The sequence below is a fragment of the Leptonotus elevatus genome, chromosome 12 (genome assembly GCF_054856555.1).
Source record: "Leptonotus elevatus isolate MCC_2025b chromosome 12, RoL_Lele_1.0, whole genome shotgun sequence".
Lineage (NCBI taxonomy): Eukaryota > Metazoa > Chordata > Actinopteri > Syngnathiformes > Syngnathidae > Leptonotus > Leptonotus elevatus.
In genome coordinates this window covers 9,169,529-9,196,974 of record NC_141250.1, presented here as the reverse complement: position 1 = coordinate 9,196,974, position 27,446 = coordinate 9,169,529, and the positions used below count along the sequence as shown (strand labels likewise).

At 40.0% G+C, this 27,446-nt stretch overlaps 1 protein-coding gene across 7 annotated transcripts; it reads left to right on the top strand.

The window, feature by feature from the left end:
- The first annotated feature begins 851 nt into the window (after nt 1-851).
- abi3bpa (ABI family, member 3 (NESH) binding protein a) lies at nt 852-27,370 on the top strand. Of its 7 annotated transcripts, none has more exons than XM_086091738.1 (23): nt 852-1,167; nt 10,123-10,302; nt 10,391-10,459; nt 10,530-10,662; nt 10,881-11,071; nt 11,200-11,243; nt 11,728-11,767; nt 12,868-12,933; nt 13,081-13,158; nt 13,898-15,043; nt 15,142-15,219; nt 15,564-15,728; nt 16,372-16,428; nt 18,663-18,725; nt 19,776-19,898; nt 20,735-20,824; nt 21,765-21,977; nt 22,108-22,216; nt 23,210-23,289; nt 25,530-25,559; nt 25,652-25,810; nt 26,010-26,132; nt 26,220-27,370. In XM_086091738.1, the coding sequence occupies exons 1-23, from the start codon at nt 1,062-1,064 to the stop codon at nt 26,333-26,335; spliced, it is 3,459 nt and encodes a 1,152-aa protein (XP_085947864.1). In that variant the 5' UTR covers nt 852-1,061; the 3' UTR covers nt 26,336-27,370. The 7 variants fall into 7 exon arrangements, with proteins under 7 accessions (XP_085947864.1, XP_085947863.1, XP_085947865.1 ...); XM_086091737.1 differs by having other exon boundaries at nt 853-1,167; nt 13,895-15,043; XM_086091739.1 differs by lacking the exon at nt 16,372-16,428 and having other exon boundaries at nt 853-1,167; nt 13,895-15,043.
- Nucleotides 27,371-27,446: the final 76 nt, after the last annotated feature.

The following is a 27,446-nucleotide window of genomic DNA, read 5'->3' as shown; positions in this document are numbered from 1 at the left end:
CAGTTCGAAGATAAAAGGGAGCCCCTGTGAGTACAGCATAAAACTAATTAATATTATTAAAGTAATGTTTTATCATTCTTATTTATTTATTTATCTTACAAATTACTGACAGATTTGTAAGTGTTGATTTTGGAGGTGCGAGATTTTTGCCCGACGTCAGCAATTTTCATTTTCAACAATAGAGGCAGTACTTCATCTCCAAGCTGACGATTTGCGCTTTGTCAATCAGCGTATTAGATCCATGCATGTGGTGCATGCAACAGATATTTCCAAAAAACAAAAATGAGAAGTTTCATGTACAGCTAATGATTGTCAGTCCCAGTTATCAATTTGACCCAAGAAAAAGAATACAGGAAATGCTGCAAAATGCAACTTCACTACTTTTTCCCCAAATAGAGTATTTTGAAGGATTCATTTTCAAACTGTTTCTTTTTTTTCTTTTTTTTAGGCTCTGGAACTGTTTGTCATGTAGGTATGCACAAAGCCAAAGACCCTGAATTAAGCAACGGCTGCTCTATACATTACCATAATGGGTTAAACGTCACTTTTTAGACAATCATCTTACTGCGCATTCTAAGTAAAGCATGCATATGAATGGCATCGAATGTGCCTGCTAGTGTGCATACAAACATTCCTGCAGAGAGAAGCACAAGGGAAGGAGAATGAAAACTTGTGTCAGAGAGCCGCTGCTGCAGATGGAAAGCAGAATTGGTGTGGACCCACTAGACTAAGCAGGGAGGGAAAAGTAAAAAAAAAAAGAAAAATTGAAAAAAACAGAAGAGAAGAGAAGGGCGGGAAGTTTGGCGACAACTCCTTTTCGAGAGAACGCCAGTGTTTCCCTCCGACCCCTCCCCTCCATCAGGGAGGTATAGAAGGTGCAGCAGCATCCGAACCTGCAGTCAAGTGTGCTGCACAGCTCAGAGAAAGTCATCCAACCTCTTCCAGAGACAATCCAAGCAAGAAACCTGCTACCTCACGTGACTTGAGAGCCTCCTCTGAACTTTGGGACGCCAGCGTTGGTCCGTTCGTCCCAAGATTCCGCAGCACAGGGCGCCGCAGTCATGACAAGGATGCAGCAGCGCTCGTCCGGCTTTCTGGTCCTCTTCCTGGTGGTCCTCATCGCTGGGATAGTTTTGTCTGGTCCCTCCACGCCACGCAGGAGCAGAGGTAGGACATGCCTACGTTATCTTATGTGTCCACTTAGCAAACATGTGATTATGATTAATTGCCGACCTGGTTGGAGTCCATGCTGGGATAGGGTTCAGCTTACGTGTGCGCCTGAAAGGGATAAGGGTTCGAGAATAAATGAATGGTTCTCTGATTAAAGGCTTGGTCGTCATCTATTGGTGGGTGTCTTCGCACAGTGCATTCCTGGTGGTTTGGAGTTGGAGAGTACACCTGCTATTAAATGTGTTTCTGCACTTGGGTCAAAGATAACCCAATTCGGGTCAAATGAATAACATAAAACAGTCCAATTTGGGGGGTTTGTTTTGTGTTAAGCAAATATACCAAAAAGTTGGGTGGTTGTCCTTTTGATATTGGGTTATTTTTAACCCAACATTTTTTTTTTTTTGAGAATACACAATACTTGGGCCAATTTAACCCAACTTTCTGGGTTGTTTTTGGACAAAACCGTCTAATAAATGGGGTTGATTTATACAAAATAAACCCCAAAATATGTCGTTTTGTACAAAACAACCCAACAAATTGGGTGATTTTGTACAAAACATTCCAAAAAGCTGTGTCAAATTGACACAGTCCCTTTTTGACCCAAATTGGGTTATTTAGGACCAAGGTTATTTTAGTTAACTAAAACTAATGACAAAACTAAAACTAATGACAAAACTAAAACAAAAATCCAAAAAACAATTTCGTTAACAAAATAAAATAAAAACGAAAATGCTTTTAAAAAAACAAAAACTAACTGAAACTACATTTTATATTTACAAAACTGTCTAAAACTAACTAATTATAGCAAAAATGTCCTTTGTTTTAGTCTTTGGTAATCAACTTAATGCCAACAATTGGGGATGATTTCTTTTGATATTAACCGGAATAAGGACATTTGATAGTGTGTCACACAAAAGTGACGTCATCTAGCAGCAGCCAATGGAAAAGCACCTTCAGATGACATTGCTTCCCTGGTGCTTTTTAAATATTGCGCACAAGTAATACAAAAAACAAAAAAAAACTAAAACTAATACTGCAACTAACTAAAACTCAACTAAAATTAAGCATTTCTGAAATAACTTTAACTAATAAAAACTAACTAAATTTAAAAAACAAAACTCAAAATAAAATAAAAAATAAAATGAAAAATTCCAAAACTGTAATAACCCTAACTAGGACCCAACTAAACCCATTTTTGGGGGGTTATTTTTCACCAAACAACCCAATAAAATAGTTTGTTTTATATGGGGGGTTGGGGGTGGGATGTTTGTTTCCCCAATTTGTGTGGGAAAAGGGATCAACCCACTACTTGGGCCAATTAAGCCCAACGTTTTAGGTTGTTAAAGTAGTGAGTGGGTCCCTTTTTGACCCAAATTGGGTTATTTTGAGCCACCTGCCTCTAGAGTGCATGTGACATAAGAAGTCTGGTTCTCACCGGTCAGACTCACATCAAGTTTAAAAACAAATATATATATATATATTTTTTTTAATTTATTCTGGACCACAGCTGGTCCGTCGCGGGTTTTTCTTGGAGGCGTCCTCGGGTCAGGGAGTTCAAAGGTTAATCTTGCAAGACAAGCTTACAAGATCAAGTATTACAGCAGGAGGGTGATGTCTTTCTGGTGTGGCAATTAAAATGTGAGTTACACGAGTTAGATTTTAATCAAAGCACCCGCAAACATTGCAACTGCGCAGTCATGTATTGTGCCTAACTAAGCATAAAGACCACACACTAAACATCCGCAGTAGTTCCAGCAGCACAGATGGGAGATTATCACTACAGGTTTTTTTTTTTTATAGTTGACAAATGTTACATACATTTTACCTCCCTTTCGGGAGTTTGAAGAAAACCTGAGAGCGTTCTCTCTCTTTCCGACAGGAAAGAAGAAAGAAGCCATAACACAGTCTCAGTAGATTAGATAATTGAGTCGCTGATTGGCAACTTTTGTAAACAGAATATTTTCCTGTCTCACGTTGCAGAGACGCACTCCGGATCTGCTTTTTCTCCGATGCATTCACAAGTCGCGCTGTATTTGTTGCTTTAAAGACTTTGATGGTTGTAAAAGTGATGTGAGGTGAGCAGCTCGCCAGCAGCCTCGACTTGGTTAACGCTTGCTGGCACTAGTTGGCTTGCCAACAAGTCACGGTGTGCAGCTTTGTGCTTGTTTTTCTATTTCTTCTCTGTGGGAAAAAGCAGGATTTTTTTTTCCTTTTACTGTTTCTTGGCTCAAGCACCTGATTTGAGAGTCAAACACATTATGTAATGGAGTGTTTATTTTATTTAAAGCAATGATTTGAAGTTATTATTCTAAGCTCAGTCAAAAAATATGTACCGTGAACTCCTCATTGGTTGAATCTTACAAAGTGGTCCTTCAAGATAGAAAGGTCAGAATTGTCAAGTCATGCCTTGAACGAACGTTGGTCCATTGACCAGATGAGGGCCACTTGTGAAAACAACGGCCTTTGCCAACTTTTTAAGTATGCACCCCCTTCAACGTCTGTTGAAGCGCATTTTAGCCAAGTCTTCATGTTTAATCCTTGAACTTTTTTACCTGGCCGCCATCACACTTTTAATCTAACACCCTGATTTCCCAAGCTTTTTTAGGTAATACACACATACTCTTGAGGGCCCAACACAATTTGGGAATGCTACATTAACAACAGCCTTTCTCAAAATTATTAAGCCATGCACCCACTTCAAGCTCCTGACAGTGTCAGCGCACATGGTTTGCCGATAGGAACAGTACCCGATTTGAAATTTGGTGAAAATTGAAAACAATGATCAAACCTACTACTATAAAGCCCTTTTCACACTGCATTTAGCAGGGCGCATCATGTCGTCATCAAGCACATTTATTGTATATGTGGTGAGACGGGGACCACAAACTGAGTGTTGTCATGACCTCAAAATTGAAAATGGTCTATTCGAGAGCAGCAGCTTCGTGACATTAAACAAGTGCCTCCAATTGGAAAGTAGCTGGCAAAGTGATTTAGTGTTATTTTGGCGGGCTTATTTACAAGTAATGGCATGACTAAATGATCCGAGTTCCCGCCGAGCCATTAGTTTTTCTCCGTTGCTTGAGTCCTTCTCCTCCGCCTTTTTAAAAAGAGCAAAGTCAGGGCTTTCGTTTGTAAACTTGAAAGATGCATTTTGTCCAAATATGGGCATGCTGTAAAATGGGAATTATCGTTCACGCTTTTTTGTGGAAGTTATTTATCTGTGTGTTTTGGAAATCCTCGCCATATTGCATAAATCTGTGGTTTATCGGGAGTTTTTTTTTTACATGGGTTTTGACAGTTCTCTTCCGTACAGTAATGCCACTTGAATGCGGGAAAGGAGAGCCGCAATCGTCTATGCACTTTTCAGCCTGGAGACCATTAAAACACACAATAAACAAAACAAACACACTCTCAAGCAGGAGCCGCTGTCGACCACAGCCCATGCCCGGAAACTCACATGCAGATTCGCTAAAATCACATGCTACTGCACCAGGCCCCGCCTCTTAAAGACACATATCTAACATACATGATGCTACAATACATACAGTATTTCCTATATACAATATTTTACGCTTCCAATTTTTGTGTGTGTTCAAATAAGATTTCAATGTGATTAAAAGAGGCGTGTTTCAGTGTGTGGGAGGGGTCAATTAAAATAAAAAAATATTTTAAAAAATTCTCACAGATGTTCATATATAGTAGGTTGGTTAGAACATATACCCTATGATGAGCACTAGTTCATTGTATAGTCGAATCTTGCTTCCAAATTCCAAGGAACCCAAAAACTAAAACCAAATGACGAGAAACCAAACAAGCAAAAAAAAAAAACGGTATCTAGAAAACAATGGTGACATCACCCTGTTCGCTGTCACAACAAAAAGTTATCTACGACTGACCCACATTTGGACAATAAATGTCTTGGAGAGAACATTAAGGCAACCAGAACAAAACCGCAGATGAAGCGCGGATAAATAATGGCGTTGGAAATATAAAGACAGCAGAGAGGAAGGGTTACCGGATGAACTTGGAATCCCGGGATGTCAAGATGATGGAAAGATGGCCACTTCCACATAAAGGATGGGAGAAGAAGGATGGGATGGAGCGACGCCGCAAGGGGGGAGAGAAAGCAGCTGTGGCTCCATTAAAAATATACCCAAAGCCATTTGTAGTGTGAAAACAGCACGGAGGCTGCCAAGGAAAATTTGCCGAGTGTGATCCCTGGCATGACTTTCTCCCGCTGGATCAGGGATTGTTCCACAATAGACTCCCACTGATTTATAGCCGATATTCCCTCAGTCCCATTTTACCTAATATAGGTCACTGGAGCTGTCATTGCCTTCTCGCTATCTAATTTTTTTTTCAACTGTCTGTGCCGCGGCTGGCACAAGACATGACAAGTTTTTCACACTCCATTGCCCTAAATGGAGTAAGCCATTAAACATCTGTTTCGGCTCTTCTATCTACCTCCCATCTTCGAGGACTCCAGCTTGACATCACCTCTTTTGTGTGTGGCAAAGTGTGTGTGTGTGTGTGTTGCATGGGGTGGGACTTCACTCAGTTTAATTGATTTAAACGATCGCGCATGTGAGGGGATATAGTTTGTTGGACAGTATACCGCACGTGTATAAAGTTTATACACCCTCATTTAGTTTGCGGGATGAGAGCAGATGTGTTGTTTGACCCACTAAAACAACCACATTGACTCCAACAAAGACACTTTTTGTTCTAGAACACAATTCGTGTTATGGCTCTCCATGTCTCATATTTATAGCTCTCAAAATCAGTGGGGAAGAATTTATACTGAGAGCATTTAAAGCGATATAAATTCACTGATGCTAATTGGTGGTTTGGTAATACAAGGAGAGTAAATAGACATTGACAAGAGTTTAAGGATTACAATAGTATCTCAAAGTATGACTACAAAGCAACCATCGATAGAGATTGATTATTTCTGGAATAATTGCTTCCAGAGTCCAAATTATCGCCATCTTTAAACATTAACAAAACATTAACTGGGCAGGCTTAGCTACAATTTTACCATTCTTATTTAGAAGAAAAGGAGATTAACCATCCTGTTTAAAACAAGAAAACTCCATAAACACCCTCTTAACGTCACTCTTTAACATTAACCGCCACTGTACTGTATAACTTTTTGATCACAAGTGACAAACAGCAGCTGTAGCTAACCGGTGACTAGCGTGAAAAGCTAGCACAACACTCTGAATCTTTATGTGGTGATCCTTCTTGTCAAACATACATTCATTTTTTATGTTATTGAATAAGTTTGATGCTAAATATTTGTAAAAAAGTACCAACTAATTACTCAATTATAAATAGCTGGTTAACACTTCAAAAAGAAAAACTAAAGAACTGTATAGATTTGAAGACAAGATTAATGTTTTTGTTTGTTTGTTTTTTTACCAGACACTGTATCCTACCAAGATTCCTATCAAGTTAACAAGTGAATAAAACAACAAAGTGGGACAGAGTAAATTTAAAGTAGAAACTTTGGAAGTACAAAAGTATTTGGTACTATTGTCCATCAAAACAAAGCCCAAGCTGATGAAGTCACAGTCAAGGATGTTTTGAACACAATTTGGTGACAACTTTTGGTGCGTTGAGGCTTCAAGGCATCGCGGACATTTGTGGTCAAAGCTGATGCGAGTGTGCTTTCTTCCCCATTATTATGCGACTCCCTTTCCCGGAGGATCATGCATCACCAGGCGATAACGTCCTCTTTGGAGCCAAGCTCCACTCTCCAGTTTGAGGGTGTTGCTGCTTTTCAAGCCAACTGCATGACCTCCTCTGCTTATTCACCAAAACATAAGATAGAGAGGACAATTATTCAATGTTTATCAGATTCTGGGTCTTTATTTATTGGGTAATGCCACGTGCTGATTGGTGACTTCATTGCATTTTGAAGGGATTGCACATGCAGTTAGTAGGAATTAACTGGTCTAACATTCAGAGCCAGACTGCTGGAGTCATAATATTTTAAACGAAAGGGACTCAACCATGTTTGTTTTTGTTAGAATGAGTGCCCTAAATGTCCATCTGTGATAATCTGGAGATAATCATTGTGTCATTTGATTTGGCAAGATAAAGAAAAGTAGGTCAGCAGACACTGTCGCAAATGAGCACGCAAGCTAGATGTCATTGGGCCTTAATGAAGACATTGGGGCCTCGTTGAAAAAAAGTAAAATCACATGGAATACAGCCAAATCTTTTCAGAAATAAAATTGTAGTATTCTGAAAAGAAAGACACAATTGTATCAACTCAAAATTCCGACAAGCGCTCAACAGTCAGACTAGAACCGGCTGCAGTTCTTATTTTTAAGCTTTTATTTTAAGTGTTGTCATATTATGAGCTACAGTAACTTTTCTCTCCCTAGATTGTGACTTTAATTTCTTAAAAAAAATGTCTCATGCAATATTAAGACTTAATTTTCATTAAAGCACTGCTTCATTCTTGTAATTTTAAACTGTCAGGTTTTGGGGGGTGCAAATTAGCAGCTTTTCCTCAGTATATTATGACTTAAACTTGCAAAATTATGACTTAATTGTGGTAAATCACAATTTTATCTTCTCAATATAATTTTTTTTCCCCACATAAAACTGCTACTTTTTTTTCTTGCAATGTTACAACTTCTTGTAAAATCTAAACTTTTTTTTGGACTGTTTTACAATTTAGGTTACAGTTTACAAACAAAATATTATAATTTAACAATATATAATTTTATAATATTCTAATATTATACTAAAAAAGTGATCACTGTGTTATTACTTTTTTACTCTTAAAATTAAAACATTATAGTGCAAAATTACATATAATGCTTTTTAACATTTATTCAGATTATTCCATCACTTTTACCCCATAGTATAATCATTTTTATTTTATTCTCTTTGGTACACCCGCGTTTTTTTGTTTTTTATGTTTGTTTGTTTTACTACATAGGCCTACAGATGTTTCCTGAGTAAATCTAGAATGTAGCAGCTGAAAATGTTTTACCAAGACAGATATAATTTTGATAAACTGGCCTCCTACTTAGGCAGTCATATATTAAAGCTAACACTATTAGAATTTGTTTGAAATTCTGAAATGTAATACTGTTTAGTCTGAAAACTTGGCAAGTCATATTGTGCGGAAAGCAGTAAAATTATATCTCAGAGCAATTTGGGTTACAGCCAGTAGGGGGTTCAGAGAGCCTCAAGAGTCCCATGCAAATGGCAACAATGTGAGTAGTGTAGCTGAGTGATGGATTGGTGATCAGGCCTGTGGCCTGTCAAATCATCTAAATCTAATCACTGTACTTGGGAAATATTGATAAAGCTAAACAGTTTTTAAGTAGTTTACAGGCCAAATGGTCAGAGTGTGGAAGGGTTGTGGGTCCGAGCCAGTCTTTGCTTGTACTTGATTTTAAAAACACACTGCCAGAAGTTTCCTACTCACTGAGCCAATCTCACTTGTGCTTTAGTGGGGAATATTGGTGGGAGAAGATTGAGGTTTTCATCGAGAACACAAAGCTGGAAAAGCTAAGAGGGTATTTTTCAAATCCAGGGCTTCCCCCTTTGCAAGTGTCTGCGTTGGTGTCTGGCAACTGCTAGTGTTATTCGGCATGCAAAGTTCCACTATTTCATTTGGTGCCGAGATTGAAGCCAAATACATGTGCTTTGGAAAGTTTATTGTTTATAGGCTTAACTACAAAGGATGGAGGTTAAATCCCTTACAGGCTCATCTGTCACTCCATTGCTCTTTTTTTAAACCATACAAATCCACTAATTGCTGTGTTGTCAATGTTGATTTGAAGAAGATGAGGGAAAGCGGACCAACAATCCCACAAAAACACACTTAATTTGATCAACTTGCCAGTCATTCTTTTGTCACGTCTGGTAATTTATAACGCAAGTATGCCCGGGTGTTCTGATTTATTGTTTATCTATGCGCCAACTGACAGTCATCAGTTTTGACCCAGATTCACTCAACCGAGCAGCATGACTTCCAATCATTAATGTCGCCCATAAATTTACTCATTTCTGCCCCTGAGATCGAGTCAAGTGTGAACATAAGTGAGTCCCACAAGAGAAATAAGATTGGTTAAATCATTTGAGTGTAATCGATTTTCAATCACAGTTTTGACCTTGTTTTTCCACCCATAGGTTTTTGAAGTTGGACTTGGAAAATTTGGGATGCACAGAGTAGAATGGGACAGTCAACAAGACCTCATGGAACTGATTTTTTAAGTCTTATGCCATATGGGGCAGGGGAGTCATCAAACTTTGTTGACCTCTTGCAATGACAAAATTGACACTTTTCTATCTATCATATATGGTTTTAATTTGGTAGCAATTGGACAAAATGCCTTGTATGAGTTCATTTTTGAAAAACCACTGGCAATGGCCAAAATGACCCAAGAACAGCGGCTTCAAACCAAACTGGCATACCCCTGTATGTTTTGAGGCGGTGGCATTTTAGACTTTTTTGTGGGTCTACTAGTTTTGTAGTCAAGACCGCACTCAGACACATATATTGTCAAGACGAGAGAGTATTGAGACAGAGACCAAAACCAAGACTTATGGAGGTCAAGACTGAGACAAGACCAAGACTGCAGATCTTTTTTTTTATTACATTTACAACAAAAACATATTTTACAACATTGCAGAGAAACAAATCTCAAATCTAAGCAAATTCATTTGACTTCTGATCATATTAGCAATGGTCTGTTCTTGAGCAAAAATCTCAAGTTTGCCCTGTCCAAGGCAGAGGAAAAATGTCTTTGATTCCGAGACGAGACCAAGACCCTTAAAAAGTGACCGATCTCAAGAACCACAACACTAGGATCTACTCATATTAGACATGCCTACCAGTATAGGAAATTCCTCTAAATCTAGAATTATTACTGACAAAGAAAGATATTTCACCAATAATAACGGCATCCTCTCCTGTCCCATCAGTCCGACGCCAGAACATGAAGGTCCGCATCAACGCCACAGGTGACACCATTGTGATGAAGTTTGTACGTCCCAACACCGACACCAAGCTGGAAGGCTACATCCTGGGCTACGGCAGCAGCATGTTTTCCAAACAGTTCATTCCCCTACCGGAGAACGGGAAACCTTACGAGACTGAGTTTGGTGAGGGTGGCCAATGACCAGCAAGCAAGAAGTTGCATGTCTTTTGAAGCTACAAGGCTATAATCATTTCTAAATGTTGTGTCGTCAGACGCCGAGCCAAAGTATCTTATCGCTGTCCAGCCTATCCCAACCAATGATGTCAAAAAGCACTGCACAGGTATGACTTTATATAAAAGCCGTTAAAAGTGACACACCCATACGGTATGTGAATAACCATTCATCCGCAGGCAAAGTGGAATTGGAGAAGCCGCTCCACCTGGTTATTGGATCGGTGACGCCCACATCAGTTTTGCTCTCCTGGGGGACCCTACTGAAGACCCCCTACGACGGGAATATCATGAACGACTGTCTCGAGGACGGGTATGCTTACACACATTACACCAGATTTTGGCCTAAAAAGATAATTAAGCTTGTGGAGAAAAAAAACTCTGGCCAGGATTAATAAAAAAAGTTTTCAAACGTCTTCAGTGTTTATACCAAAAAAATGCCAGGAAAACTGATAATAAAATGTTACCAAAACGTCTTTCAGTGAATCTATAGCTACTTCATATATTTTGTTGGTTTTGTCTTTTGCACAGACACTACACAGTTCGTTATCGGGAGAGAAACAGGAAGTGGAACTACCAGACCTGCCCGACGAGCGACACGGTCATTGACCATCTCAAGCCCAACGTCGTTTACGAGTTCGGCGTCCAGCCCAGCTCCAAGGACAAGACGGGATCTTGGAGCAAGCCCGTCATCCACAACATCAGCTCAGGAAATGTTCAAGGTAGATTCGATCACAGCGGACCACCTCCATCACACACAATATTGATTAAAGTTTAGTATTTTCTGAGATAACCAACACGTTTTTCAGTTTTCTCTCAGAGTAGCTACTTATTTATTGTGTGTTTTCAGAGAAAGTCATCAGGAAAATCATCAAACGTCCCATCAGTCCTGTGGTACGTACCTTTGTCTTTTAAAAACAGGATAAACTAAGAGTTCTAACTTATTGCCATAACTACATTATTTATTGCATGAAGCTTTGCATTGCTTGCTGCATAAACTGAGAAAGTTGTTGAAGCTAATGAGAACAAACAGCTCGGCTCATAATAAACATATTCAGGAACAGGGCGTGCGTTCGGAAGAATTAATACACCCTGGAGAGCATGTTGTACATTTTTTGTATGTGTATGCTATTCTCAGGGTTGTTTGCCTCATTAATTTCCCTTCCAGCTGCCAAATGGAAACGGTGTGAGTACAGCCAGGGTGCAACAAGCCAAGTCCGTCTGTAGTGTGCTAGCCTCTCCGTTTATTCCGCTTTATTTATTAAAGCCAGAAGGAGATACTAAAAACAACCAAATGCTGCAGTAGTGATCAATTTATTTGTTGTGATCATTGCGACTATTTATTGACCAATTCTTCCTTTTGTTTTTGACCCTCTAGAAATCACAAAGTCCTCACTTCCCCTTTGCTCCTCGCCATGGTAAGTTAATCAGAGACTCCATTTGTTGGTAAAAACCCGATTACTGCAATAGAAGATGCACAATGAATGTATTTGTGATATGTATATACAAATATATTTTCCCTGTTCTGCTTTGAACTTTGAGTCTAAACACTGGAAAAAAAAAACTTTGCAGACTGATACAATTCTATTCAAACTTTGATTTATTACAGATTGCAGTCACCAGAAAGCAGTTTTTGTACAAGACTCGTACAAATCTCAGTAAAATAGCAAATAAAAGGGATGTGAATCACTCAGGCCAATGCATTGTCTTGATACAATGCAATGATACATTCACGAAACACGTAAAGCTAATTGTGATGCAATAAATAGAATAAATTCCAATTACGATGTGATACTATCGGATTAACAATATCATTCACTCCAATCACTGATTAACATGACGTGATGCTGAGCAGCATGTTATGACGCATTCACAGAGTGAGTACTTAAACGTTCTCCACCAGGATGTGCTCGGTTCACTCACAACGCGCACCATTTCGCAGATATTTGCGAGAGCCTTGAAGACAAAATGAATATGATTTGAAATGTAACAACTCTAGATCATATTTTTGGCACAAACATTATTGCTGCATTTCTAAGAAATACTGTAATACAGATACGTTAATTACTCTTGAAAGAAAATAAATCACATTTCTCTATATCCAGTTTTCACGATTTAGGTAATCGCATCTTGGAAGTACATTAGCATATTAGCTATTCCCAAAGAAATGTTGTAAAAGGTAATAGTATACAGGGCCTCTGCTGAACCCAGACCACCTCAAACTAAGTTTATTTCCAGAAGAACTGAATCATGTTTTACAGTGCCTGAAAAAATGGCATATTGTCTCTAAGGCCTGAGGAACATTGGCATGTAAGTGCTTTTGGCTTGATACTGTATCAATAAAGAAAGAAGAAAGCATTACTGTGAACTGGTAAACTGTGATCAATCCTTTGGGAAAACTGTCAAAGTGTACTTGCACTGAACAAATGTTTTGACTTTCCAATTTCTTTTGCAGGACTGGGATGTAAACTTCGTGTTGACTTTGAATCTAACCTGTCTTCCTTTACCCTTTTGTTAGTTCTTCACAATAGAACGCAGGGCAGACTCCCACTCTCCCGCCACATAACCCCAAAGACAACTCTTGGTAATTCTTTTTCTGAGCATGAACTCAGGAATTCCACGATAGTCAGAAGAAACTTTGCCTCACTATCACTTAGACCGATGCAACATTTAGTCTACTTTCTATTTCTACACCTCTTTCACATGATCTAATGTGTACTATATTTGTCAGCTCCCACCCCAACTACTAAACAGGAACCTCTGTCTACCCCTGGACCTGCGGCACCCGTGTCTACCAAACAGCCAATTGGTAAATAGTGATTCAAGTTTGTTAAGATCTTAAACACTGGACCTATTTTAAGTGAGAGGTAGACAGTGTTGATTATGAATTGTTGCATGCTGAGCTAGCCCACACTAAATGTGTGATGTCAGCTGTTTCACAAGGCTAAAGTAGGTAAGCTTGGCACAACACAGCTCTTGAAGCTATTTTAATGATGGATTTTAGGGCCTTGTTGTGTTTAAAATTTATTTGTATCCATTTGTTTGGCTAACCCAATTGAAACCCGACTGTTAACAACAATTCAATTTGAGAAATGATTTAAACAATGGGACTGTCATAAATTTTGGACCATATATTATTCTAGTCAGAATTTCATTGTATCGGCTTTGCCTGTGTTGTTTTTGGACTTTGTATCGGATTCCCTTTCAATGGCGGTCGAACCAGTTTTTAATGCCCATAAGGCAAGCAATCAATCACTACCTAATAAAACCTTCTATCGTAGTGTGTGTGAGACGGCCTTTGGATTCATACCATATAAATCCAGGTTAGGGAAACTGGATAGTTTTGAGGCTGAATGAGTCATTGAAACTTGAGTCAGGTCAAATATAATGTGTAACTTAACACTAGGCTCAAGCATCATAACGTAAGTTTTCAGGCTTGCACCTCTGCTGGTTTCCTGTAGAAAGCTCAATTGTTGCTTATGTTTGTCATTTGAATCAAACAGTATTTTACAGGAAATATTTTCTCTCTTTCACTCGCCACCCAGGAGGAGGCCTCTCCAAATCTGTCATTCCTCATTTCCACGAGGAAATAGTTCCTAATATCCAACTTCCACTTCAGATTTCAGCTCCAACAGTTTCTGTACCATCCCCCAAGCAAAATGGTGGACAATCCCAAAGTAATGCCCCATATCCTTTAAATCTCCACCAACCACCAAGACAATCCAAGCCCAGACCACAACAACCCCAAACAGGTTCTCAACCAAAACCCCACTCTAATCAACATCAATTAGGATTCCAGTCTGTACCCCAACATGAACCATATCGAGATCTGGCGCTACACACCACAACACATGACCCAATTCCAACACATTATCATCAAACATCACAATCTACACCTCAAACACGACCCCAGTCAGAAACCAGATCAACACCCAAGACGCAGACAAAATCAAAAACTCAGACAAAGCCACCACCCCTATCGCAGCCTCAAACCACAAGTCAACCTGAACCACGACATCATCCAGTAACCCAGCTCATACATCCAACCCATTTGACAACTGCATTTGAGGCACATCCAAAAACATCTCAACCAACAAAGCAACATCTAACTCAGAGGCAACAAATTACAACAATGCATCACATTCTACCTAAACAACCATCCCAATCTTCAACTGAGCAACAAATCAGCACACAATCTGAATCAATTATCCATTTTCAGACATTCCAACCCTTCACTCAACAAAAAACCTCATTAGAGACTTGGCCTAGCACGAAAAAACAGTTTAAGGTTCAATCAACATCCAAACCAACAACTAGTCCTTTAATCCCCATGACACAACCCCCGGTGAAGACAACGGTCCGGCCAGAAACACACTCCCAGCCAAAAACACAGCCAGGTCAACCAGCCAAATCTCAAAAACAACTCATCACCAGACATAGTAACCAACCACATCCTTTCGATAAGACCCAGACACAGCCCCAGTCTCATCCTTTATCAGACACACAACCGAAAAGGAAACCGGCTTCCGAATTCCCATCAATTGCACAAAATCTGCCCCAACCTGAATCCCAAACCACAGTAACTCCTGCAACAAAATCCCAAGCAGAACCACAGCCTGGAATTGAGATTCAGCCTCGGGGCAGGACTCACTCTGATCCTATTGAGGTCCCGCCATTGCAGGCAGTTCCCACTGGTAAACTTTTCACACCTCATATGTTAAGACAAATCATGTTCAATGTCACAATTACAAGAAATGGCCTTTAGAATATACATGAGTTTTCTCCTATGCAGCTCCTAGTCCACCGGAGAAGGGAAAGCCTCTGCCAATCCCAGCCCCGGCATCAGAGAAGCCTGATAGTTACAATCTTGGTAAACACCACAAAGTTGGTCGCATTACCCTCACCGCTTTTCGTCCAAACTGTATGACGGCCAGTTGCAACTCAAACCACTGGATGATATCACTGCTTCCCCATCTCCATCTCCATCTTCACACCCACGTCATCGTCCCTGTCACCATGTGTGCTGTCAATCGCGGCCCAGCAGACCCTCCTAACCCCCCACCCACTCACAAACAGCGCAGTGTGCCATTCGTGTCTGTCATTTCATTCTTTGGTCTCTCGTCTACATTCTTTTCACAAATGTGCACTGTCATTTGTCCCGTCTAGGTAGGTGGATGATCACTAACCTTCCCGAATGCCTCTCTTATTATCTAGGTACCGCGAACCGGAGAGCCGAGGCTCCTCGCTCCCCCGCTAGCTCCTCAGCTATTCCGGCAGGAAGAAACACGACCTTTCCACGCATCCGGCCTCCTCCTCACTTCCCTCGCAATGGTGTCAGATCATTCTCCACCTCCTCCCACAGCTCCAGGACCTCTGGGGGTAATGGAGAACTCTCTTCCTCGACTTCTAATCTCCTCTTATTATCAAACTTCCTATCTTTATCCGCAGTTCTGCATTTACAGGTGACTGCAGCTGGCTCCTGGTTTAGCACAGAATAGGTTGAAAAGCTTGTGCCTTTCTCACTTTCTTGAGTCTTCCTGGGCAGTCCCGAAACTCCTCGTGCTCGACCACATGTACGCTCTCGTGCGGTGTACTTCACACCTCTGCCATGGGCTGCATTTGTGGCTTGAGCCTTGGTGTCGTTAATATGATTTACAGTCCCTCTTTGCTGGGCCATGTGGGATGTCTAGCGACAGCGCTGGCAAGGACACGCAACATTTTACACCTTGCATGCCAAACCAAGCACGGCGCAGGCAGTTTCGCCAGTCTTTTTCCTCTCTTTGTATCATCCTTTCCTAAACATACCCACAGATACCTCAAAAGACGTAGACAATGGAGAGTGAGGAAGGCCAAAACATAAGATTGATGTCATAAAGTCATGCCAGCTCCAGTTTTAAATCCAGCTCATCTCTAAGAACTCGGTCAAAAGCTCACATCTTCAGCTTTGTTTCCCCTGACTGGACACTTGCCAAATCCAGTGACACCGAACACTTCATAACCGACCTTCTTCTCCCTCCAACAGCGCATCATAAGAGCAATGCTCTCCCTAAAGCTGGAGCATGGCCCAAAGAGAGACCTGGTAAAGACTGACAAGAAAAATCTCCTTTCAGCGTTCCACACGCACTAACCCATGAGGCACTGTTACAGTATGTCCCAGTGTGTGCACATCATAATAATCAATCATCATCATCATGCACTTTCTGTCACAGTCCACTAATGCTTCAACTTGCTTGTCAGACCTTTTGCGGCTATTTGTTGAATCAGTTCACGGTTTCGGCTAGGGATGGGCTTAAATCAAAAATTGAAGATAAATATCTTTGTCGATCATTTGGAATAGGATCCATCTGTAGTTCAGATCAGCAACACGGTGGAATAGGGGGCAGCAGAACCTTAAGAGGTCCTTGGTCCGAACCTTGACTAAAGTTTGCATAAATATGCACATTTAATTGATGGTTTACTGAAGACTCTGCGACTGACCTGAATCACCTCAAGGTGAATTCTACCTGCAATCTAAAGACAGCTATTGATGATGATGGGTGAGTTTGCTGCCTGAACAGGTTGCTTAAAAAACATCAAAATCTGAAGGAATTTCATGTTTCTTTAAATTCCTGATGATTGACAAAAGATATTGCTTCAAATGCCCATCCTTAGTTAGATTAATGTCGAGCATAATGATAGCTCCTACAAGGTGAGCACATTTCAGCCCGCTGCCACCTCCACAACTGTTCTTCGGCCCATCACATTGCTTCACTTTTGCCGGGCCTGTCTCTGCTAATTAAAATCAGTCAAACGTAGGAGGAGAATGCAAACCACGTCTGGACCGCAAATATTAAAGATGACGCCTCCCTCACTTCTCATTTGCTTCAGTCATGGCCGGCGTGTTGTCTCTGTAAATGTGGATGATTTTAGAGGGCTTTGAAGACTTCCCAGGATGGGTATTGCAACCATTGATTTCAACTCATGTGTGGCAAATACCCAACAACAAAACCTATATAAATTATTGTTAGTTGAACTCTTATCGATGTTCCCAACATTTCCATTCTTCCACTCTTTGCTGCATCCAAGGGACAGCAGTTATGTAATTGCTGCTGTACAAAATGGCAATGATACAAGGCATATGTTGGGTTGATAACACGTGCTATACATCACTGCACCGCTAACCTTCAACCAATTAAGCATGACATCATGTTTTTTTGTGATTGCCAGCCTCACATAATCACATATGATTGATTACAACATGGACATACAGTATTTGATACATATCGGCGCATGTTTGCCATTAGCTGTCTGTCATACGACGGTTAATCTCGGGGCTCATCAGTAAGAGTCATCAGCGGTTTCTCATGCCGATTTATTCAGGGAGTTTAGGTCCGAGGTCATTGATTGCAGGGAAGGAAACGATCCCAAAAATAAATGTTTCGAAGCTGCTTTAGATCATTAACAATTGCATAATGTTGCGAGGATAAGCCTTGGATTAATCTCTGTGATAAGAGAATGAAAAATGACCGGAGTGCAATGTGAAATGTATTGTAGCCGAGCAACTCCAATTAAGGAAAAGTCTTAAAGACTCCCTCAGGCCGCAGTGTCGCCTCTTAAGTGATTTAGTGCGATGTGCTTTAACGCATCATAAAAATAAATCTGAGTTTGTTGCTAAGATGTTTCCATTACAGGCTGAAAGTCATTGGCGAGGATTTTTGAAGCTTGTAGATATCTGTGGAAAATAAGCATCAATTCAAAGATGCCTTTTTAAAATGAGTCACTTTTTAAAAGCAAAGTCGTACTTGGCTTTGCTTTGCTCAGATTATGAAAACAATTTTTAGGTCTGATTGCTGTTTTTATTTGTCGTAGACTGTGGCAGCATTTGCAAACTGCCTGGCTTGGATGTGTGTGCTATGATCGGGGATGAGCATTTGATGACATTAACACTCATATAATCGATTAATTGCCACCCCAAAAAATGCAAATGAAAGGCAACGTCATGTCGTTCTTCAGATTGCAAACTGGCTGAATCAACCAGCACCTCTGCTGGTGGTAGCCATTCGTGTTACCTTTCTCAAGAGGTGATTAATTAACACTCAATTAATCGATTATGATGCCCATCCCTAGCTTTTATTGTTGCTTTTGTGTATGAATTCATTTTTGTTGACAGCTTCTACTGCTACTACCCATCTATCCATAAATGTGAGCTTGTTACCACCATTTTATTTCCAGTTGTCAATCCCTTCTCCTAGAGTGCCGACCACCTGTTGCTCTGTATGACTTTGCCATTGTAACTTTGTAACATATGTAATGTTTACAATTTAATCCCTGTAGTTCTGCGTCCACCTGTTCCCGTCAACAAGAGACCCAACCTGGTGGGGATGCCTAATGACCATGGTGAGAGAAACAATTACAAAGGCTGTTGAAATCCCGCCAGTCGACGCAATCCCACATATGCTGGCTTCTCAAATTGCTTCCTTAACTTGATTGTCCTTTGGCTTTCTGTTCCAGTTTTTAAAATGTTCGTGCATAAAACACCATTTTGTGTATATATATATATATATATATATATATATATTTATTATATTATATTATATATATATATATATATAAATGTGACCTGGCAAAAGGGTCCTCATGTGCCCAAAAATAAAATTTTAAATATTCATATGTTCGAATTCTGCACTTAATTCCCTTTAAAATGATATACAATACATGGTCGTACCTGAAAATTTGACAAAGTTACAGCTATGTAATGAATGCGATTGAATAAATGTGCAGTGTTAATCGTTCGATTAGCCTCTAAACTGAGCAGCCATGTGGCATGTTAATGTATTGAATAAAATGCCAAAATATAAAAAAAAATTCCCGACTTCAGTGGGCAAAATGATTGTTTGAATTGCACGACTTCAAAAGAGGATTGACGAGACTTCCCAATGCAATGTCCTTGCATGCAGTAATTCCTGTTGTTGAGCTGTCAAACTTGGATAAATTCCACTCCACATGTAAATAGTCACAGTGCAATGCTTGACTTTTGCATTCTTGCCTTCTGCTCACCACAATTAATTTCAGCTGTCAAGCTTGAACGAGTTAAAAGTGACCACAACACAAACAACGAGCTTCCAGTGAAAAGGCCAATACATCCCATAATACAAAAATAATGAGCCCTATCTGCGTAATCGCATTGCAGTATATTTGTTGTTGTTCTACATTGACGTAAGACACAATGGTGCAAGCGTGGGTCACAATCGAAGCACCCCGTGCTGTCGTCACTGACATTTTCACCTGAAACAACAACAAAAAAAACTCAGCGTGTCATTTCTGATGTGAAAAAAAATGACACAGAGCTGCCCTGCAAGGACGACCAATGCAGATGGAACACAACTGTGCGTGACTCACATGATGAACTGACCCCCCCCCCCCCCCCTTCCTCCTCTCTTGCCTCAGATAAACCCATGGACCTCAAACAAGGCGACAAGGAGTCCATCTTGAAGCCTTTTCCTCTGGTCACGTCCAAGCCTAAGCATGAGCGCCGACAGCAGACAACCACCACGGCCCCGTTATTAAACAGTAGGGAACTAAACATTTTTCTTTTACCTTGTATGGTATACACATTATGTACGCCTGTACGATCTAAACTGGGGGTTGGCAACCTACGAATGCCATGCGGTTTTAGAATCAAATACGATCTTTGAAATGTTACCTAAGTTACATATGGTTGTACTGTAGTTTTATACCTCTGATGTCGCTTTGACAAGTTAAAACCATGAATTATTGTTCACCATAGTTTCTCAAAATTCTAGAAAATTGCTTGCAAAAAATAAAGACAGTATGACTGAATGCTAATAGCAACATATACATTTTTAGATTAGGTAAGGATTGTTCCTCTATTATCTGAAAACAAAATGAGCATTTTTCCAACACAATTTTGTTTTGTGGCTAAAGAGTGACTATTAAGGTCATAAAGTGCTCTAAATTGCCCTCTGGAGATCAATATAAGATATCTTACCTGATTTCTTTTGAATCATCGGATATTTGTCCTAGCATGCAATTGATCAAAGCAGTAACTTGCTGGAAAAGCTTGAAAATGAATCGTGAACTTTCTTGAATTTGACTATAAACGTTTAAGATCCTCTGGATTTCACTATCTTGTACAGGTGTGTACATTTATGATGTATTCCATATGGAGCAATGCATCCATGGATCAGGAGGTTGTAATCTGAGAAGGAAATAAGAGAACATGTGTGATTTTTTTTTCTCTCCCCGAGTCGTTGTGAACACTCAAGCAGGTGTTGGGCAGACTGGATGTTGACCTGGTCCAGAACTATGAAAAATGCTGACAGAGCGTCCTGCCAGGGAATGCTGGCACACCAAAGTAACTGTCTGCTTCTTTTTTTTTTTTACAGGCAGCCGCTTTGACATGAATGAAAATTCCTCCATATTCAGGCCCCTGCCTGCATCCGATTTGGACATTATGGGCAAGAAGCGCTATGTGGGTAAGAGTACGACATTTCTATGAATCTTTCATATTATCTCTTTGGCTCGTTTTAATCGTACTTAGTTTCCCCCCATTATGTGTTTGGTCAGAAAAAAACAAAAACATTATTGAACTCTGGTGTGGACTGATACAGCTGGTTAACTAGTACAAAGCAATCGTCAACTAACTGACAACTGATACATACCAACCATTGGCTGATACAAACCATCATCCAATAGGGATCAGCCAACTACACAAACCAAACTTGAAGCAGCAAGCAATATAAACCAAACAACAGTCAACCACTACCAACCAACCGATCAAATGCTACAAACCATAGAAACAAATCAGCTGGCCGATACAAACAAACGAGCCAACAACCATTAAAAATTACCCATCAACCAATGAAAACAAAGACAAACCAACCAGTCAAGCTGTTACAAACAAACTGTCAAATAGTAGAAACTAACTTACCAACCAATTAGCCAAACAATAAAAAAAAAAAACTGTTCAACCGATTAACCAAACAGCAATTACCCGGTACAAACCAACTGGTCAGTGGTCACTGGTCAACCAATACAAACAAACTCCAAAATGAAAGAAACAACCCCTAAACTGATAGTAAGCTGATACAAACTAACCAAACATAGATGCAAACCAATCGTCAGTCGTCAACAAATTGTCAATGCTACATGCTACAATGCTGCAAAGATACAAGCCAACATTCAACTGATAGAAACTAACCATCAACCACCGAAACGGTTTAAAATAATTGCTTGGTTTAGAAAACAAGCCATCTCCATCCCTGAGGCAGATTTGGATTATTTATTGTGTGAAAAGAAACCAAAGCAGTGGGAAAATGACCAAATGTATGAACCAAACCAAATAATTCGGACGAGGGAAGGCAATTTATAACCACAAATGAGTCATTAATGAGTTCTGACTGTTCATGTCCACAGCGCCTCACGTCATCTACAAGACTGATAAGAAGCCAGACGAGCCGTGTTCGATCACATCCTCGCTGACTTACTTCCCAGACGAGGAGGACGGCAGCGATCAGAACGTGACGGCTGCCCCCAGAATCCCGCCTTCCAACCTCACGGTGGTCACAGTCGAAGGGTGTCCGTCTTTCGTCATCCTCGACTGGCAGAAATCCGATAACGAAACCAGAGGTATCGCAAAAGAATATTTCACATAGCACTTGATGACAGATTGTTTTTCTTTGGAGATGTGTATTTATTTTGTCATGTTTACCATTCATTCGATTTTTGGAAAAAAAATTGAAATTCTTCTCTTTATCAGAGTATGAAGTCGTATCAACAGCTAAAGGACCCAATGGAGAGGAAGTGTCCATATTGACGACAACAAACCAGACACACGCGGCAGTGGAGAATCTAAAACCAGAAAGCAGGTCGGTGACCGCCAAAAGCTCATTTTGATTTTAAAACTCATGTAATTCGTCAAATGACAGGCAATTAGCATTAGCTTTACCAAGTATCACGAAATGTAGCCTAGCTTCTGACTGAACTATGAAAGGAGTATGTAAATATGAGGTTGGCTAGTTTTACGTCAGAGAGACCAAAGGAGCTATAAGAAAAATACTTCAAAGTTGCCGACAAACAGCAACAATGTGCTAGCTAGCATCACGTGATTTGCGTGTCATTCGTGCGATGTTAGCGCCGTAGCGTGTCATGAGCGTTTTTTTTTTGTGGTTGCTTTTCAAGTTACAGTTGCATGACTGTTGGAAAATGAGGGAATTTATAAGTATCTGAGAGCAGTGTTTTCTTGGGATTAACACACATGCCATTTCAAAAGAGGTTTACAAGTTTAATTACTGTGTTTTGCTAGTTATCAATCCCGTTGTTTTTCTAAAATCTCCCATTCATCCATCACGGTGATGGATTGCAGCTCACGTTTTCCAGCAGTTTTATCTCAAGTGAAGTATGTGTCAGAGCTGCCAATGCAGATAAACAAGCATAACCGCTTCTCACCACACAAGTTGAATGTACTCGTACGCAAGAAAACGACTTAGTTTATAAGGAATGAGAGCCAATAAAGAAAAGAGATCAATCCATTTGTACCATTTTTTTGTTCTTACTGTACGCAAAAATATCCAAGGAGAAACAAAAACCAGAAAGGGTGGATTGGGTGGAGGGTTTTTCATTTTGCATCTGGAGTTTTAAGAGTTCACCAGAAGCATCCCCTGGGCCGCTTTTTGCCAAGATATCTTAAGCTTCAGCACGTGGAATAACCATCAGCTGTTTGACTACAGTGAGTGAGTCACCGCGACTCACGTTGGCTCTGAAACTGCGACAATTTCAGGCTTGGAGGGGGAATTTCGATGGAAAAAATGGGCCTGATTTTCGCTTTATCCCCTGGATTGATTGTTTCTGTCTTGTTTCAGTTATGAGTTCAAAGTGACACCAAAGAACGAGATGGGAACGGGACCGTCCAGCGAGCCTGTGTCATTTAACACAGAGTCAGGCAAGTTTCACTTAATACCATACATAGGAAGACAGCCTAGAAATCCCATAAGCGATTTTGAGAGAGAGAGAGAGAGAGAGAGAGAGAGAGAGAGAGAGAGAGAGAGAGAGACTACTATGAATAGCCATAACAATTATGGTGGTAGAACCAACCAAAACACTATTCAAAGCTACCTGACCCTGTGTGAAAAAATACTTGCCTCCCTATTAAATCAGGAATTTAATTAAATGTTTTCATTTCATTTTCATTTTCTGACCCCACCAAAGCCGGATTGCCTCCAGACCCGTTTTCAATCAAGAAATTGCCTAAACAGAACCTATCTAACAAAATGAACGTCTTCTAAAAGATCTCAGTAAGATGCAACAAAATGCCTTGATCCAAGAAATCCAAGAACAGATGAGAGAGAGAGAGAGAGAGAGAGAGAGAGAGAGAGAGAGAGAGAGAGAGAGAGAGAGAGAGAGAGAGAGAGAGAGACTCATTCAGAACTGCTCAAGAACTGACTGAACAACGAGAAAGAGATTGGGTAAAAATGGCATCAATGGTAGAGTTTCAAGTCGAAAACCACTGCAGAGCAAAAAAGGCTCACCTTACTTTTGCAAAACAGATCAGAATGATTCCCAAGACCTTTGGGAGAATACTCTATGGACTAACAAAACAAAAGTTGAACGTTTTGGAGGGTATGCATTAGGGGTGGGAATCTTTGAATGTCTCACGATTCGATTCCGATTTTTGGGCTTGCGATTCGATTCAGAATCGATTTTCGGTTTAGAACGACTTTTGATTCAAAATGATTTGATTGACAATGATTTTTGCTTCAATCTATAGATGTGCAAGGAATTGTAATGATCTACTCCAGTCTGACTCGCTAATGTTAATTAGCGTGCTACTCGCGGCACTTTTATCACTTAAAAGAACGGCTCCACACTGCAAAAAAACAACTTTTATTGCAATAACTTGATCGGGACTTTTTCCTTCTACTCTCTAATGTGGCTACAACTTAACAGTGTATTAGACGGCGTGGAACCACACTGCCCCTCAGTGCCCCAACCGGGTACAACATGAACAGCGCTCCAAATAAAGGCACACACAGACAAAGGCAGGACAGTATAAAATCATTTAAATAAAATCGATTTTGAATCGTACTAAATGAGAGTCGCGATTCTTTTAAGAAGCAATTTTTTTGGCACCTAGTATGCATTACATTTGGCGTGAATGTAACACCGCATTTCAGAAAAAGAACATCATAGCAGTAGTCAAAAATGGTGGTGGTAGTGTGATGGTCTGGGGCTGCTTAATGACTTCAGAACCTGGATGACTTGTTGTGACTGATGAAACCATGATTTCTGCTCCTTACCATACATAATATACATAAGCAACTTCAACGGCTGGAAAAAAAATACAAAACAAAAAGGTTTTGCAGTGGCCTAATTGAAATCAAGACTTGAATCTGATTGAAATGCCTTTATGAAAACCCTCCAGTGCTGCTGAGTTAAAGCAACTCTGCAAGGAATCATAGGCCAAAATATCTCCATTGAGGTTTGAAAGGCTCATTGCCAGTTACAGAAAATACTTAATTTCGGTTGTGGCTGCTCAGGGTGGCCCAACCAGGTTTCAGGTTTAGGGGCAACTTTTCCACACAGGGCATTTTTGTGTTTAATTGTGTTGTCTTTGACTAATAATGAAATTTGTTTGATGATGGGCAACATTTAACGCATTTGCTCCCAAAAATGTACGTTCTATTTTAAATGTTTTAAGTGCCCCAAAGACTTATGTATATGTTTTTTTTTATGCCAGAGAATACAGAACGATTTGATGTAGCCTCTCAACTGCACAGAACAGTTAAAGAAATGGTAGCAAAAAAGATCAACCAGCACACCATGTTGGAAAAAAGCTCATTTACCCACAGTTCTAAACAGATTTGTGAATGATGATGAAACTTAGCTATATTCTAATGCTAATTGCTGCAAAACGGAAACAGATAGAAATATACTTTTTTCCCCTGATAAAAGTAGAGACTGTAATAATTATTTTGGTAGGTTCCATGTTTTTATAGCAATAGAACACGATATTCTGTGGGCCTTGCAAAATCTGTCAAAATCCAGTAAAACAGCCGGGAGTGAAGAGGATTGCTTCAGTGTGAATGGCTGGGAGTGAATGAGTTAAGTGTTTAAAAAAATAATAATAATAATGAACACATGAAAACATGACAATGATGATTCTCATTTCTCTCCGACCTGCAGCGGACCCACGAGTGAGTGAAAACGTATCAGGTAAATATTGTAATATTATTATATTCTTGCATTTTTTCTTTTAAATACATAATACATTTGTTGTTGTTGTTTTTTTACATCATTTTAAACAGGAAAAGATGCCATCTGGACGCAATTCCCATTTAAGACGGACGCCTACTCCGAATGCAACGGGAAGCAATACGTGAAGAGGACGTGGTACCGAAAGTTTGTGGGCATCCAGCTGTGCAACTCTCTGCGATATAAAATCTACCTGAGTGACTCGCTCAATGGTAAATACAAACAAACTCAAGTCTTACAGCAAGCTGTAAATGAGTTGCAAATGATTTAACACCAATTAGTTGTGTGCATCCATTTTTACTTTGTTGACTTCATTAGTCCTGCCCAGTCGAGCCATATCGGTCCCTCGATCGTACGTTTTGTGAAATCATAACTTAGAACGCAAATGTACATCTTTTTCCGCCTCTTTAGGGAAGTTCTACAACATCGGAGATTTGTCAGGTTATGGCGAGGACCACTGCCAGTTTGTGGACTCGTTCCTGGACGGGCGGACTGGAACGCAGCTGTTTCCTCACCAGTTACCATCCAGGCCGGGTATTTATTTCTGATCAGTATACAGATTTATATGACATGATCACTTCCACCAACAACTCAGGACCTGGGATTGTTTTTTTTTTACAGGTTACCTCAGGGCGCTGAGACAAGAGCCGGTTAGCTTCGGCGAGATTGGCGGCAAGTCGCACGTGACTTACGTGGGATGGTACGAATGCGGCACGCCCATACCTGGCAAGTGGTAACACCTTCCCCACACAGTCCAGAAAGAAGGTCTGGGAGAAGAGTACCAAAGGTGTCTAACGGAAGGGAGTTCGGCTTCTTTTCCTTGTTACCATAAATCAGGGGTAGGGAACCTTATTCACCCCATTTAGATAGTCCTCCGAGGGCCATACTAAATTTATGGAAAAAAACAGGATCAAACAAATGTTTATTGTTATATATTATTAGCATTTGTTGGTTAGATGTTCTGCTGAGGATTTGTTTTTAGAATTACACGGCGGGCTGGATGAAATGCTCTCGCAGGCTATTTATATGGCTCACAAGCGGTAGGTTCCCAGCCCCTGCCATAGACACTGTAGATTGTGGGCGTGTCTAAAGGTTGCTACAAGGTATGAACGGGTTCAAGGAAACAAATCCCTAATGTTGTTAAAGTGTCGAAATGGATGCGTGAGTGGCCAAAATGTTGATTATACAGTCATTGTTTTGAAAATTGTTGGGAAGCTGGCTCCCAAAATGTAAGATACTATTTATCAAGGGAACGTTACAAGATTATAGCGTGTGCTTTGTACATTCCAGAGGACATAGATTTGCATGGCTATAAATACACACACATTGGTCATTTGTATACAGAAACACGGTGCCACTCATATAATGATTGTACATTTGGACAATGTAAAATACAAGCACATATGACACATGCGAGACCGACAGTTTGCTGTTCCTGAGGAACTGCTAGCAGTTGCAGATTGCACAGTATTACATTTGTTTATATATGTATATGGAGTGAAATATATTTTTGGGTCTACCAGGGATAGTCCAAGATTGTTACAAGGATGGAAAAAGTGCAAATTGTTGGAAAAAAAAAGAGCTTCTTTGATGTTGTTTTGAACGCTAACATGTTAACGTTTCTCCAATAGGGCTATTCCATAGAAATATATTTGTTGAAACATTTTGCGATTATTGTACATAATTTTCACATCTTTTTTTTTTTTTTACAAATACTTTTGTGTTGCAACATGTAAACTGTTTTTGAGCAATAAATCTTGTTTTGATATTAACTGTTACTATTTTCTGTGTGATTTCAAGGGATTTAGCATGATCTTGTTCAATCTTTTCCATAAACACAATTAAAGA

Coding starts and splice junctions, on each gene's coding strand:
- abi3bpa (XM_086091737.1), top strand. CDS start 1,062: ATGACAAGGATGCAGCAGCGCTCGTCCGGCTTTCTGGTCCTCTTCCTG. Junction 15,220..15,563: donor GCCTGATAGTTACAATCTTG/GTAAACACCACA, acceptor CTTATTATCTAG/GTACCGCGAACCGGAGAGCC. Junction 25,560..25,651: donor AGTGAGTGAAAACGTATCAG/GTAAATATTGTA, acceptor CATTTTAAACAG/GAAAAGATGCCATCTGGACG.